The sequence below is a fragment of the Micromys minutus genome (assembly GCF_963924665.1).
Source record: "Micromys minutus genome assembly, chromosome: 13".
NCBI classification, from domain to species: domain Eukaryota; kingdom Metazoa; phylum Chordata; class Mammalia; order Rodentia; family Muridae; genus Micromys; species Micromys minutus.
The window spans coordinates 6811504-6825970 of NC_137982.1; the positions used below are offsets into that span (position 1 = coordinate 6811504).

A 14467-nucleotide genomic window follows, 5' to 3' on the forward strand; every position below is an offset into this window, starting at 1 on the left:
AGGCTGCCCCTCCCCCACTGTTTTACTTTATGCGTATGGGTGAACATACATAACATGTTATGCCTGCATGCGTGTACGTGGATCATGTGCATGCTGGCTGTCCATGAGAGCCAGAAAAAGACATGTAATGCCCTGGGTGTAACTGTGAGCCACCATGTGGGCGCTGGGGACCAATCTTCCGTCCTTTGTAAGGGCGGCCAGCGTTTTTAACTGCTGAGTCATCTCTCCAGACCAGGGTCACTCAACTTTATGGACACTGAGTAATGGAAACCTACTGCCTCTCCCATGGGACACTCGCTCTGCGGGGACTGTCTTGAAACCTCATCAGCACTCACAGGCCCAACTCACGCCAGCATATCTAACTGAGGTCTCCATGAGTTTGGAGGACACAGGACCTTAGTCCTCCTGAGCAGTAGAAGGGTATCTGATGTCCCTGAAGTACCAGTGGGGCTGCCTTTACAAAAGAACCCTCTTCCTAGGCCTGCCTGCACTTCCCAACTGCCTGTGAGGGTCCAGCCTGACCTCCGGAACCTTCTTCCCAGGCCCATCTGCCAAGTCTCCCCTAACGGAGCTTCATTGTTTCTCTACTGAGGGTCAGTATACACAGAGGGCCACCCCACTGGGACAGCCTCCATTGGGAGCAACGCTGTGAGCTGAGAATGGGTCAGACCTCTCTGGGCCTCAGTTTTCCAGGGAAGGGCTCTGAGCATGGCTTCTGAAGAAACCCGGTGTACAATTGAAGTCTGACAGGCGGCAGCGCATGGGTCAGCCTTTGTCTCTCTGGTCTTAGGGTGCTCAGGGTTAGCTAGAACTTTGTTGACTTCTAAGCTGGCCTTGCACACCGAGACCCTCCTGCCTGTACCTCTTAAGTGCTGAGATTGAACCCATGTACCACGAATTTCAGCTTCCTTGCTCTCTCTCTCTCTCAGGGGTTCATTTTTAATGAGCGCAGTGGTGCACACCTTTAATGTCTCAGCACTTGGGGGGGGGGGGACAGAGGCAGGAGGATCTCTAAATTCATGGTCAGCCTGGTCTATAAAATGAGTTCCAGGACAGCCAGAGCTACATAATATGACACTGTCAGAAAAAAAAAAATTGTGTTTGTGGGCACACACATGTGCGCACGAGCAAGCACGCATGTGAGTGAACGTGAGTGAACTTACTGCAGAGTCCGGGAGAGAAACTGAAGTTATGGACATTTGGGAACTGCCAGATGCGCCAGATGTGGGTGCTGAGAACCAAACCCAGGATCGCTGTGAGAGCGAGTGTTCTTAACCACTGAACCATCTCTCCTGTCCCACGCTGTGGGGGCTGGAACCAGCTCCTTGCGTATGACACGGCATAAGCAACAACCCCTCACTTCTAGGGCTAATGAGTCCCCTCCTGTGTACAGGGTACAGTGGCTCACAAGGCAGAGAACATTTTAGAGAAAGGGACAGGGCTTCCTGTCTGGATAGGGGACACCCCCCATCTGTCAACAAGCTTAATTCCTCTGCCCTACACGGCTTGGCCCAAGGGATAGAGTCTGTGGTCATCAGAGGGATGAGGGAGATGGGAACACCTCACAGGGGAGAGGAGCACAGCAGCCCCAGAGCACCTGGCACAGCTACTACATCCACTATGCCGTGGAAAATGGACCCAAAGCTAGGTCTCCCCTCAGCTCCCCTGGGCCTGGGGCCACCTGTCAAAGGCCTCATGAGGCAGTGATAGCACACGCTTTAATCCTGACACTGATGTGGGCAAAGGCAGGCGGATCTCTGAGTTCCAGGCCAGCGTGGTCTACAAAGCAAGTCATAAACCAGCCAAAACCCCACAATGAGGCCCTGCTCAACCCTCCAGACAAAAAGGTTCAGTGTGGACTCTGCAAAGGAGAATGGAGCCGCTCTGAGAAGACCTAGGTCATCTGAAAAGGGTCTTTTCCCACCTCAGCATCCCCAGTTCCTTCTCAGCCACCTAAGTTTAGGCTTCACATGAACGGCCATGCTGCAGCCGTGGGCAGATAACACCTTTGGAGTCCTCTAGGACCCTGGAACTCCGGAGGTCCATGGTGCATGCTTCAGTGTGCAACACATGTTCCCAAGTGTGTTATCGCTGTGTGTGGAATGGGCTCTGAGTGTGTTCTTTCTGGTGTGTGTATATATGCCTGTCTTCTCCATGTGAGAGGATGTCTGTGTGCCATGTGGTTGCATATATCAATGGGCTGTGTGTATGTGTGTTTATGTGGTATGTGTGGGGGTACTTGTGTCTGTGTTTTTCTATGTGCATGATGTGTTACATGTGTGCTTCTCCATGTCCATGTGTTTCTGTGGTGTGTCTCCATAAATGTGAACTATGTGGTGTCGTCTTCTGTGTGTGTGTAGTGTGTGCTTCTTCATGTGTGGGGTCTGTACGTGGTGTATATAATAGGGTTTACTGTGTTGTATACCTGCGCTGTTTCTGTTGTGAACATGGGTGGTGTGGTTTTCTATGTGTGTGGGATCTCTCTTGGTGTGGTATGGTGTGTCTGTGTGTTCTCCCTGTGTGTGGGGTCTCCAGGTGGTGGTATATATGTGCTGTCCTCTGTGTGCGGGGTCTCTTCAACGGACAAGTTTTTCTTCTTGCATGGGTCTGTCCCGTGAGTTCCCAGCCTCTCCGTGAAGGTCAGGTCTCGGGTTGCAGGCCGGGTTCTCCACAGTGGGGAGCTCAGAACCCAGGATTCAGGGATCACAGTGAGTATTGGGCAAGGAAAAGTTTCCGACTCCGACGAGAACTGAAGTTTCGCGGTGCAAAGCCAGGCCAATACTGCCCCCGCGCGGTGCGACGCGGCGCTGCAGTCGCCCGGGGAAACAGAGGCAGAACCGGCACCGGCGGCGCGCAGCACTCCAGGGAAACAGGGTCACAAGTCCTGGGTCACAGCCTGAAAGCCCAGAAAGGGACCGAGCCCCGCTCCAGCCCAGCGCTGATGACGCTGACGCATCGCGTCGCACTCTGGGTCCAGATCTACCTTTCTTTGGCCCTTCATCATCCCCAGCCCATCTGGTCCCTAAGATGACCCGCCCAGTCCAGCCCAAACCCCCAGCTTTAGCGTTCGATCCTCCCCGTTAGACTCCACTCCGCGCGGAGTCCAAGCCGTTTCTTCAAGGGCCAGCAGGTGGCGATAAAGACCTGGCCAGAGCGCAAGAACAAGGTAAAACTCCAAAGAGAGCTGGCTCCCAGTCTTCCCTCGGGGTTGGGGACATGCAGTGATGGGGCACTCAGATATATGGCAGTGTCTAGGTTAGTGTAGCAGATAAATTCTAGGAGGTGCCTGCCACCTTGACTCAGGCCACTTCCCCATGTGGATTCGAACGCTGCGTCAAGCTAAGAGGACTAAGGATTACCAGTACACGGGGCTTTTTCCTGAGCTACGATCTTGGGTACTGACACCCTCTACTAAAAGATGGACAGAGAAACCTCTGGCGCTAAGGACAAGAACTTGTTTATCCACTCTCCTAGGCTGAGGTTATGGCCTGGGGTCTGCTCCAAACATGGATTGAGGTTATGTAGTGAGTGGCCCGGCCCTTGGAAAAGCATTCTCTGGGGCAAGCTGAGCCCCTAGGTCTCCCCACCCCCAATATTCTGCCAGCCTCATCCCAGCGGGGAGTCCGCCTTATAGTCTCCCCCATTCACGAAACCCAAGTGGTCCCCAGTCAGGCACCCAGAATGGCTGTTCTACTGCGAGACCTAGTGATCCATCCCAGCCACCTGGGAGGTGTGTTTATTTGTGGGGTGAAGAAGTACTCTCCTCATTGCCTGGCATGGGGACACAGCTGAGCAGGGGGGAGCTCTGGTAGGTATTCACCTGTGAGTCTGCTGCCAGTTTGTGGACGGCGGGAGGAGCTGGTAGCCTTTAGGGCGGCCTTGCTTCAGGACAGATTGTAGCACCAAACTGGGCAGAAAGGATTCCTAGAGAGAGAAGGATGCCCGGCATGGCACTGCTGAGGAGATAGGTCCCCAGGGTGGGGGACAGGTGGTTTCGAACTGCAGCTAACCTAGGCTGAAGCACAGCCACCCACTCACTAGCCTGGCTCAAGGGCCTCCTTCCCCTCGGCTCCACACTGAGGGAAGCCAGGCCACACAAATCCAAGCCACAAACCCCATGATGCCTCACTGAGGGCGCTTCTGCTGGCCTGCTGGCCTGGGCTGCTCACCAGCTTCTGGTTCCAGGGACAGGGCAGTTTGCCCACCTGCTCCACATTGCTAGGGGTCTCCAGGAAGGTTCTGAGGCCTCCCCGTGGCCTTGGGATGCTGGCCCTGGAGATGAAGGGTAGGCGGCTGCTCATGGTAGCATCCTCAGAAAGATAGAGCTGTGGTTCCTGAGCTGACCTGGTGAGGTGAGAGGAGCCTATAGCTTTTTGACCCTGAGTTCCAGATCTTTCTACAGTGTGTTCCTGGAGGACCTAGACCACAGCCCTCCTGCTTCCTGTACCCAGAGACTTACAAGCGGGGGCAGTTCCAGCATGAGGAGCCGGTCACAGTGTCTTGGACCCTGGGTTGAAGGGCTCTGGGCAGACTGTCCAACCATCTCCCAACGCTCCCAAGCACCCGCTCTGACACAGACACAGCAGGCAAAGCTGTCTGCTCACATGGAAAGATATTCTGCCGGACTACGAGAGAGAGAAAGAGAGAGAGAGAGAGAGAGAGAGAGAGAGAGAGAGAGAGAGAGAGAGAGGTGAGTTCCCTGTCCCCATCCCTGGGGGAGGGGCATACTGACATGCCCCCACCCTCTCTCCTTCCTCTGGCTGGCAAAGCTAGACAGAGCCCTGTCTCCATGGCAACCACAGGCTCCCCAGTGCCTGCCGGTTGCCTTCAGAGAAGTCCTGGGTTTTAAAACTCCTTGTGACTGTTTCTGCTATACCACAAAGCTGAGAACCCTGTCATGGTTCTGCTCCTGCTCCAACCCCTAATGGGTCCTTTGTTCTAAAGTGGGAGAACCAGGTACCCCACCTTGGAAATTCCAGAGGATGCCAAGATTTTGCAAGGGTTGGAGGGAGGGGTCTCTGGGGGCTAAGCGCTTTTCCTGGATTCCCAGAGGCTACCTCAGACAGGAGCTGAGAAAGCACATCGAGTCCTGATGCTATGGGATATGGCCACAGTGCCTAGCCTGTCTTTGGATTTCTTAGAGCACTCTGACCTCTGTTCTAAGCTTCCATGGTCTTGCATAACCATCCTCTGGAATTTTTCGGCAATCAAAATAACCAGAAGCTGGGGTGTAGCTTTAGCATACACCTGCAATCCTAGCAGCTGGAAAGTGGAGACAGGAGGATTTCAAGGTCATTCTTGGCTACATAGTAAGTTGTGTAAATCAGCCTGGGATACAGGAGACTCTGTCTCAAAAAAGACATTAAGTCCGAGTTGCTAGTAGGTGCAAGAGCTCCTGAGCCTATTGGCTTAAGTTATATTCTGAAGCACACACACGTGCAAAATATAACCAGAAGTTGGACTTCCCTGATTCATGTGAGTGTTAAGAAAGATGTCCTGGGGCTACCGAGTCTGGAGGACAGAGGCTGGGTACCGGGAAGTCTTGTCTTCCTCCTTGTGCCTCCAGCCACCCATTCACAAAAGTCAAAGTAAGCCATCCCTAGAGCTGAGCGCTCATATCTGCCTGGGACTCTGGGTTTCTCTCTTGGACCCTTTCAGCATTTTTTAAGAGAGGAGATTTTTCCCCTTCTAAGACTTGCTGGACATTTGGTCAGCATGACCCCCAGAATCTGTGAGAAAGATGATTCGGGAAGTTGCCGGGGGACTTCGAAGTTGTGTACACTGGGGTGGCTGTGGAAGGGCTCTCTAATGATAACAAGGCCTGGACAGCCATTGTTTCCTTGGTACCATGTGCCTAATGTGACCCACCTCTGCTGTCTCTCAGGGATCCTGTGTGCTCCTTCTCTAAGGACCCAAGAGCCACAACTTGTGACCTCTGCATCCCTGGCTAGTTTTCTGGAACCTCGGCAGCTCCGGAAGCAGCTGTGTGCTCACCTGCACGGTTGCGTTCCCAGTACCGGAGTGCTGTGTCCTGCAGGGTCTCGTCTGCAAATCGTACCCGGAATGGACAATAGCGTTTACGGGGTCTTGAGCCTTCTCCAGAGGGGCTGCAAATAAGCATATTCTTCACTTTGGGGACCTATGTATGTGCTGTGGAGACTCCTGAGGGGAAATGAGAGGGTGGGGGAACCAGGGCTCCTTGGAGAGATAGCTCAGTCATTAAGAGTGCATCCCTGCTCTCGTAGAGGATCGGAATTGGTTCTAGCACCCACACTGTTGGCTTACAACTGTCTGTGACCTCCACTCCTGGGGTAATGACACCCTCTGCTGGCCTCTGTAGGCACCAGGGCTCACATGAGCACCCTGATCCCACCCAAACATATGCATAAAAATAAAACAAATCTTTGAAAGATTTTGGTTGGTGGCAGGGCTCTCACTAGTCACATCAGATGGCTCTGATCATCATCATGTGACATGATTCCTCCCACCAAACCTGAGCAGTACCCATGAGGCCCTGTCACTATCCCAATTACAAGTGAGGAAACCAAGACTCAGAGATGTCTGGCCCACAGCTGCCACTCACAAACACCAGGCTGGCGGGCAGGCTTTTCACTCAGCCATCGAGAGGTCCTGACACATGAAAACCTGCCTCCTCCTCTGTGATGGAGATTAAGCCAGGCACGGGGTGGCGCGTGGGACACTTGGGAGGTGGAGGCAAAAGGATCCGGAGCTCAAGGTCATCCTTGGCTACACAGTGAGTGTGAGGCCAGCCTGGGCTACGGATTAGCAAATAAGCAGATAGAAATAAAAATAAGGAAATTATGGTGCCCCACCCCTTCCTCAGCACGGATGTGAAGAGACGGGGCGGACTGCAAGAACATCCTGCCGAGGATATGCCGGGCGGAAGAAACATCTCTAGCTTCGGGCTGTTCCGATAGCTGTCTGTCTCGATTGTACCACCGAGGCCGTTAGAGCTGAGGCACACTGCCCCCAAGGTTCCACTTCTCACTTTTCTCCTTCCGGTCATGTGCTGTGTTATAGGCGGGATCATTCCGCCGTCACAGGAACTGGGAGAGTGGAGCACCCCGTGGGGGGAAGGCACCTAGAACAGGGCCTGTCAATGGGGTTGTGCTCCATAAAGGGCGTGTTATATTTGTATGTAATAAAAATGTTAGACCTGTTCATTTCTCCCTCAGGGGCTGGGCCGCCAGCCTGGTTACTTGATCTCTCAGAAATGTCCCATTGCACCTTCACCTCTGGGCACACATATTTGCAAACCCACACCCACTGATCCTGTGACATCTCTTTGTGGGTGCATAGGGTGTGTTTCTCATTGTCCACCAAAAGAGCCATGAAGCCAGAAACGGACTATAGGTGTTGGGGCTTAGTTAGGGGTCAGAGTTGTGTGCAAGCAGAACCTCAGCTCAGTCCTGGCCAAAGGGTGAGGCTTAGATATCTCCTAGCTTCTGCCTGACAGTGCGCTACCATGCTTCCTGGGGAAGCCTCACCGAAGCAATCTAACGTACTGGAGGAATGTTAGTACAGATAAGTGTCCAACTCTAGGCTCCACTTTTTTAGTGATTTATTTTAGTGTTTTGTCTGTGTGTGTGACTGTGAGGGTGTCGAATCTCCTACAGCTGGACCTACAGACAGCTGTGAGCTGCCATGTGGGTGCTGGGAATTGAACCTGGGTCCTCTAAAAGAGCAGCCAGTGTTCTTAACTGCTGAGGCATCTCTTTATCTTCCTAAGTCTCTACTTTGATCTTCCGGAACTGTGTCAGGAAGGGTTCTGAGACTCACAGAGAAATGTGCAGTGATCCATTAGTAATGTCTACCAGGAACACAGTCGGAACAGAGATGGAATGCTTGCTCTGTATGCATGTTCCCTGGTCCATCTGGTCCCTAATTAATTAATTGAGACAGGGTCTCACTTTGTAGCCCTGGCTGTTCTGGAATCACTATGTAGACCAGACTGGCCTTGGACTCAGAGTTGCTTACCTAAGTAAGCCTCCTGAGTACTGGGATTAAAAGTGTGCACCACCACCCCCAAGTCTCTAGTCTTTAAACACTGACAGTGGCCTTCCTCCTGCAGCCGAGCTCCAGCCTGTTTAAACCTGTTGTTTCCTTCTCCTCTCCATTAAGAGCTCTCTGGCACCCAAGTCCAGGTAAACATTAGTGCCGGTGAATGTCAGGGATCTTTCATGGTTCCATCTCTCCTGGTCTGTTCCTCTAGCATTTGATACATAGTATAAAACTTCATACATGGGTAGTGCTTTGAGATGAGAGAAGGGTCCAGCAGCAGGTGGATTCATCCCCCGTCTCAGCTTAATGGCTGAACCTCAGGGTGGGTAGCTGGGTAGTTATGCAGACAGACATGTAAGCTTGTGGGTGGCTTTGTCACTAGGGGTGGGTTGGTTGGCATCCTGGCCTTATAGGTGAACGAAAGGATAGCTATCAACCAGCTATGACCAGAGGGGATCTGTGAATAGACGGAAGACTGGCCATCTGGCAGTCCGACAGTTGTGGGGAAGCAGTTATGAGCTAGATACTTTGATGGATAAATGGATGGAGAGATTCACAATAGCTTATAGAACCTGGCTTGTTGGGAAGGGGCTAGGTGCGTGTAAGGATGAATAGGTGAGTGGATCGATGGATACATGATAAATCCATTAGTGACTGCCTGAGAACACAGGAGGGAAGGAATATCTTCCTGTTCCCATTCCCATAACTCATGGCGTGGGGAAATGACAGAATGGCTCAATAGATAGAAGTGACTGTCATGACAAGCCTGATGACATCTGTTCCATCCCCCAAGCCCACATGAAGGTGGAAGGAGAGAGTTAATGCCACAGAATTGTGTAGCACGTGTGTACTCTCAACAGCCACTACTCACGGATGGGCCTTTTTTCTGACGAATTCACCTCTTGGGAGCCCCAGGGTAGTCTTCTTTTTAAAACTGTAGTCCCAGTGCAATGGTTGGTCCCTGGAAGACAAAGAGGCCACATGTGAGCAGAGGCCCACCAGGGTAGCACCCAGGGCAACCCCTCCTCCATCAAGTGTGTCCCCTCCACTTACCACAGGTCTGAGAGGAATGAGCAGCTGGAACACCGAGAAGCTAGGCAGTGCTCGGATGTACTCCTGGGGTACTGTGGCGCTGAGGGTGCTGGGAGGAGACAAGAGGAGGAAGAAGGAAAGGAAAAGGGAGAGAAGGAAAGCGCAGTGAGATGGAGATGGTCCTCACTTGGGACCCCAAGACTCCGCACTCCATCCCCACGACCCCCGCGGCCTCACGGTCCGCCTCTGGATCTGCGCTCTTGGCGCGCAGCTGTTGCAGGAAGTGGCGGAACTTGTTGGGCAGCAGGTCCCCCAGCAGCGCGCCCAGGGCATCAGGGTTGTCTGGGTCCGCGGGTTGCCGGTTCTCCCGAGCCCCCGCCTCCTGGGCCGAGCTGCTCGGCAGCAGGGGCGGCAGCAGCAGCGCGCGAACGGTCCCACGGCCCCGCGGAGCGTGCGGGGACTCCGGGGACAGGCAAAGCAGGCGCTGGGACTTGCGGTCCCGCCACCACGCGCCGTCTGCGCCTCGCCCCGCATGGCCGTCGAGCGTGGGCATTGGCAGCCGTTGAACGGGGCGGCGTGGGGTGGCCCCGTCGGGATGCCCCTTGGGCTTGTAGGCCGGGGTCCCCTCCTTGGGCTGGCGCCGGAACATCCTGAGTCAGAACTCAGCTCACGACACCTTCGCACCCGGGGGATGCGCAGGGGCGAGCGGGGCCGCAGGAAGGTCGTGTGCCAGCCCGCAGGCCATAGCGCCGAGAAGGGAAGGGGCGGCAGAAGCGGCTCCGTCAGGACCCTTGCCTGCTGAGTCCCGGCGCAAAGGCGGGGAGGGCGGGGACGCCAGCCCTTTGGGGGCGGCTGTGACGTTGAGGTGAGCTAGTGCACGCCCCGAGCGCCTGGCACAGTGCCGGGCTCACTGCACCAGCCCGCCAAAGACCGCCTTTCCTGTCACCTCGCTCACTTGGGAAGGGGCTTGTCTAGAATGTGCAAGAAACTGAGCGTGGCGGCCCATGCCTGTGATCTCAGCACTGGGGAGGCAGAAGCAGAGGCTAGAGAAATGGATCAGCGAGAGGACTGAACTTCGATCCCCAAAACGGATATACTGAACAGCTCACACCCTCCAGTGCCAAAGCTATCCACCACGTTCTTCAAGCCTCCAAGGTCACCAGGCACGCACATAATTCTCTGCCATGTAAGCAAAACGTTTTTTTTTTGTTTTTTTTTAAGAATTAAGGCTTTTAATTTTTAAGAGCTGGTGGCACATGCTTTTAATCCCAGCACTTATGAGGCCGCAGCTATTGGATCTGTGAGTTCGAGGCCAGTCTGATCTACAAAGTGAGTTTCTGGACAGCCAGGGCTACAAAGAGACCCTGTATTGAAAAACAAAACAAAACAAAACAAACAAACAAACAAAAAAGATTTAGGACACTGTTTCTCAACCTGTGGGTTGTGACCCCTGTGAGGGTCACAATGAGTCTTTTACAGGGGTCACCTAAGACCATCAGAAAACACAGACATTACATTACAATTCACAACAGTAGCTACATTACAGTGGCCGAAGTTGTAATGGAAGTAGTTATATGGTTGGGGTCGGGTTGCAGCATTAGGAGGTTGAGAATACCTCTTAGTGTTTTGTTTCTGCTCTGACCCTTAATAATCCTGAGATCTGGACAGCCAGAGAACTTTCCCCTACTGACCAGGACAGAGCCTGGACAAATCTGACTCTGTTCAATTGATTCTTTTTAAGGAAGTCTTCCTACACAGCACAATCCATCATCCTCCTGCCTCTGTTTTCCAAGTCCTGGGGGCCACCCCCTGCAGGTCACATGACATGGCCATAGCTGGAGGAAGTATGGGAAGGTTGGACCTTCTACAGAAATTGTAGAATTCCAGTTTGTAAACTTTGATGGGGAAGCCATTTTCAGAACAGGACCAAGCACATGATTTTCTCCCACCTCCTACCCCAGATGCTGACAGTGGATCTGGGGAGGAGCCATGACCGGTTATTTTGGTGCTTCCTCCCCAAAGTAGAGGATAAGCCAGAGCTTGGTAAAGCTGTAACATAGTAAGTGTTCTCTCCTCAAGCCACATCCAGCCAAGACACATATATTGTGAGCATAGTCCCAGTTAGAAAGAAAAGGCCCTTCGACTTTAACACTGGGGTCTCAGGTCTGCTCCTTCCCAAGACTGTCATCACTTTTAAAAGGTCCCTAAGCGCTATCACACTCACCTACTGGGTGAGGCGCTGGAAGGTCCTGTAAGTTTAGAGCCCCCTGAGAGGTGGGCTATTTGCTGGGAGAGCCCATCTTTCCACCTGCTCCCCCTGACAGCTCTGTCCAGGCACCAGCAAGTGTTCTTGGAGTCATTGTGATCCCATCTGACCCACAGCCACTGGGGGAGCAATAGGCATTGCGTCCTACAGACAAGGGTGGGGCTGGTGTCTCCTGGGAGCCAGGGCCACACCCACAGAGGTCTTGGCACTCCCAGTCAGAGCAGCCATGCCTAGTCCCAAGAGAACTGGGTCTCTCTCCTAGACCCAGTGGGCTGTTTTTGCCTGAGTGGAGAGCAAAGGGGGGCTTTCTGTCAACCACACCCTCGAGGACAGTAAGCGCGCAGGGGACCTGGAAATCCAGGAACCAAGGTATGCTCATTTTCTGTTTTTCTCAGCTCCATGATGCTGACAGGGTCCTTCTTTCTGGGAGTACTAGGGAGCAAATGGGTTCATGTGAGAGTCTGCGTTGGGAGAGAGCTGGAGGAAGCCTATGAAAGTACCAAACTCAGGTTGGGTGATGAAGGTCCAGTTGAAACAAATATACCCAGGTATAATATTATTTTATAAATGAAAAATTGAGTATCACTAACATGCCCAGAGAAGGCATCACAGAAGATGTATTCCATTTTCTCTTAACATTCTTCACCAGGGACGGAGGAATTTATTTCCTCAGGAAGTTAGAATAGAGAGTGAACAAGATAAGCATTTTTCTCCTTTGTTAATTTCTTTTTTTCTCTCTCTTTCTTTTCTCCTCTCCCTCCTCCTTCCTTTCAAGAGAATTTTTCTGTGTAGCCCTGGCTGTCCTTGAACTTGATCCATAGACCAGGCTGGCTTTCAACTCAAAGATCCACCTGCCTCTGCTTCCCAAGTGCTGGGATTAAAGGTGTGTACCACTACACCACTGCCCGACTGGTTATTTTATTTTATTTTTATTTTCCCCCTAGAACAGGGTCTCTAGCTCTCAAATTTACTAGTTAAAGATAACCTTGAACTTCAGATCCTCTACCACCTGAAGGGTGCTTCCCTCTCCCCACCCCCAAGGCTGAAATTGCAATAATGTCTAACTATGGCTGGTTTGATGTGGTACTGGGTATGAAATGCAGGGCATCCTATATGCTAGGCAGTCATTCTACCAACAGAGATAAGTCACTACTGTGTCGTTATTTAAAATGTGTGTGTGTGCATCTGTGTGTGAACGTGGGCATGTTCAGTGCAAATGCACTCGGAGGCCAGAAATAAACACTGGATCTCTTGGGGACCTAGAAGTCACCCCACAAACCACACAAACACTGATCTCAGGCAGGCAGGTATAATTTATGAGCATTCACCCCAGGACTGATCGATCAGGGCCTCATACCAGACTCAGGAGCTGACTACGATTCCGAGCCAGACCTGAAATCTATGAACATCTGTGCCAAATTATTCCTCAAATCAGGATTTAGGGACAGGGGACTTCCTTAGGAACATGTCTTTGTTGTACATTTATCCTGTCCTTATTGGTTGGGGTGTTCAACCATGGTGGGTGACTTGCCTAACATTCACGTCTTAACGTGCCAACCAGGATCTCAGTGACCCATGTACACGACTCCTTCTGCCGAGTAGGATGACAGTTCCTGAGGTTTCGGGAACTTTACTCGTCCTTACTCAAAATGGAAGTCTTACTCTAAATGGCTTCTTATTTTGGTGCAGGTGTCTCTCTTATGTGAGGGTTCAACCTAGGGGCAGCTTATAAAAGCAAAAACCAAGAAGGGTGAAAAGCACAACTGGATGATCTTTGGGAAAGGACCAAAGCCAGATGACCTGGACGGACAGCAAAGGAATCAGATCCCTTAGACACAAATGTACTGACTCAATACAATAAATAACGTCACCCATTTAAAAAAAGCAAACACCATAGAAGCTTATACACAGGTGCAGGAAGTGTGGTTTCATGGTTGATTTGGATCCAAGCTGATTGTGGATAACTCTACAAAGAAGTTCTAACTGACTTTATATTCTGACCGGTTTTTAATAGCACCACACCTCAGAATATATCAGAATATGCAGTCAGCCTGGGAATGAGAAAGATTCCTAGTAAAAGCATGGTGGAGGTTTCCTTGTAATAGTAGTGACAATGTACGAGAAAGTTAACGTGTAACAGGAAAAACAGCACAAATCTCTGGGTAGACAGGCTGCACTTACCCAGCCTTAACAGGATCCTCTGGAGCTGGAGTTGCAGGGGCTTGTGCTGAGGACTGAACTCAGATCTTCAAGAGCAGTATGTGTTCGGAAGTGCAGAGCCAGCTTTTCTGATCAGTCTCCCCAAACCTGGTTGTTGTTAATTTTGGCTTTGTTGAGACTGTCTCACTGTGTAGCTCTGGCTGTCCGGGAACTCATTATATATAGATTAGGCAGGGCTTACACTCACAGAGATCCTCCTGCCTCTGCCCCCGGGTACTGGGATGAAAGGTGTGAGCCATCACACCAGACCAAACCTACATTTTCCTTTTCATTTATTTGTGTGTGCATATGTGTGCAGACACACATACATGCAGGTGTCTTTTGAGTCCAGAAGGGGCCGTATTGGGAACTGAATTCTAGCTTTCTGCCAAAGCAGGAAGCACTCTTTCGTTTCTTTTTTTAAAAGATTATTTATTTATTTATTTTTATATTCATGTGCTTTGGCATTTTGCCTGCACATATGTCTGTGTGAGGGTGTCAGATCTTGCAGTCACAGACAGTTGCAAGCTGGGATTTAAATACAGGACCCCTGGAGAGCAGCCAGTATCCTCAACCACAGAGCAATCTCTCAAGCCCCAGCAAGCACTCTTTTTTTTTTTTTAAGATTTATTTTATTATATATAGCTGTCTTCAGACACACCAGAAGAGGGCATCAGATCCCATTACAGATGGTTGTGAGCCACCATGTGGTTGCTGGGAATTGAACTCAGGACCTCTGGAAGAGCAGCCAGTGCTCTTAACCACTGAGCCATCCCTCCAGCCCCCCCAGCAAGCACTCTTAACTGTGGAGTTACAAGCCTTCTCTCCAGCCTCTTGGCCTTTGCTTTTGTTATTAAGACAAGGTCTCAGGTAGTATGGGCTAGTGTTAGTTCACTGTGTGTGAGAAGATAACCTTTGACTCCTAGCCTTCCAGCCTCCACTTCCCCA

At 51.6% G+C, this 14467-nt stretch overlaps 1 protein-coding gene across 1 annotated transcript; it reads right to left on the bottom strand.

Moving 5' to 3' along the window:
- Positions 1 to 3816: 3816 nt before the first annotated feature.
- Positions 3817 to 9703, bottom strand: LOC308428538 (uncharacterized protein C9orf50; the record flags this gene model as incomplete). Its single annotated transcript, XM_080927042.1, has 7 exons — positions 3817 to 3924; positions 4206 to 4344; positions 4460 to 4625; positions 5995 to 6107; positions 8894 to 8983; positions 9076 to 9163; positions 9292 to 9703. 7 exons carry the CDS (start codon positions 9701 to 9703, stop codon positions 3817 to 3819), a joined length of 1116 nt encoding a protein of 371 aa, XP_080783168.1.
- Positions 9704 to 14467: the final 4764 nt, after the last annotated feature.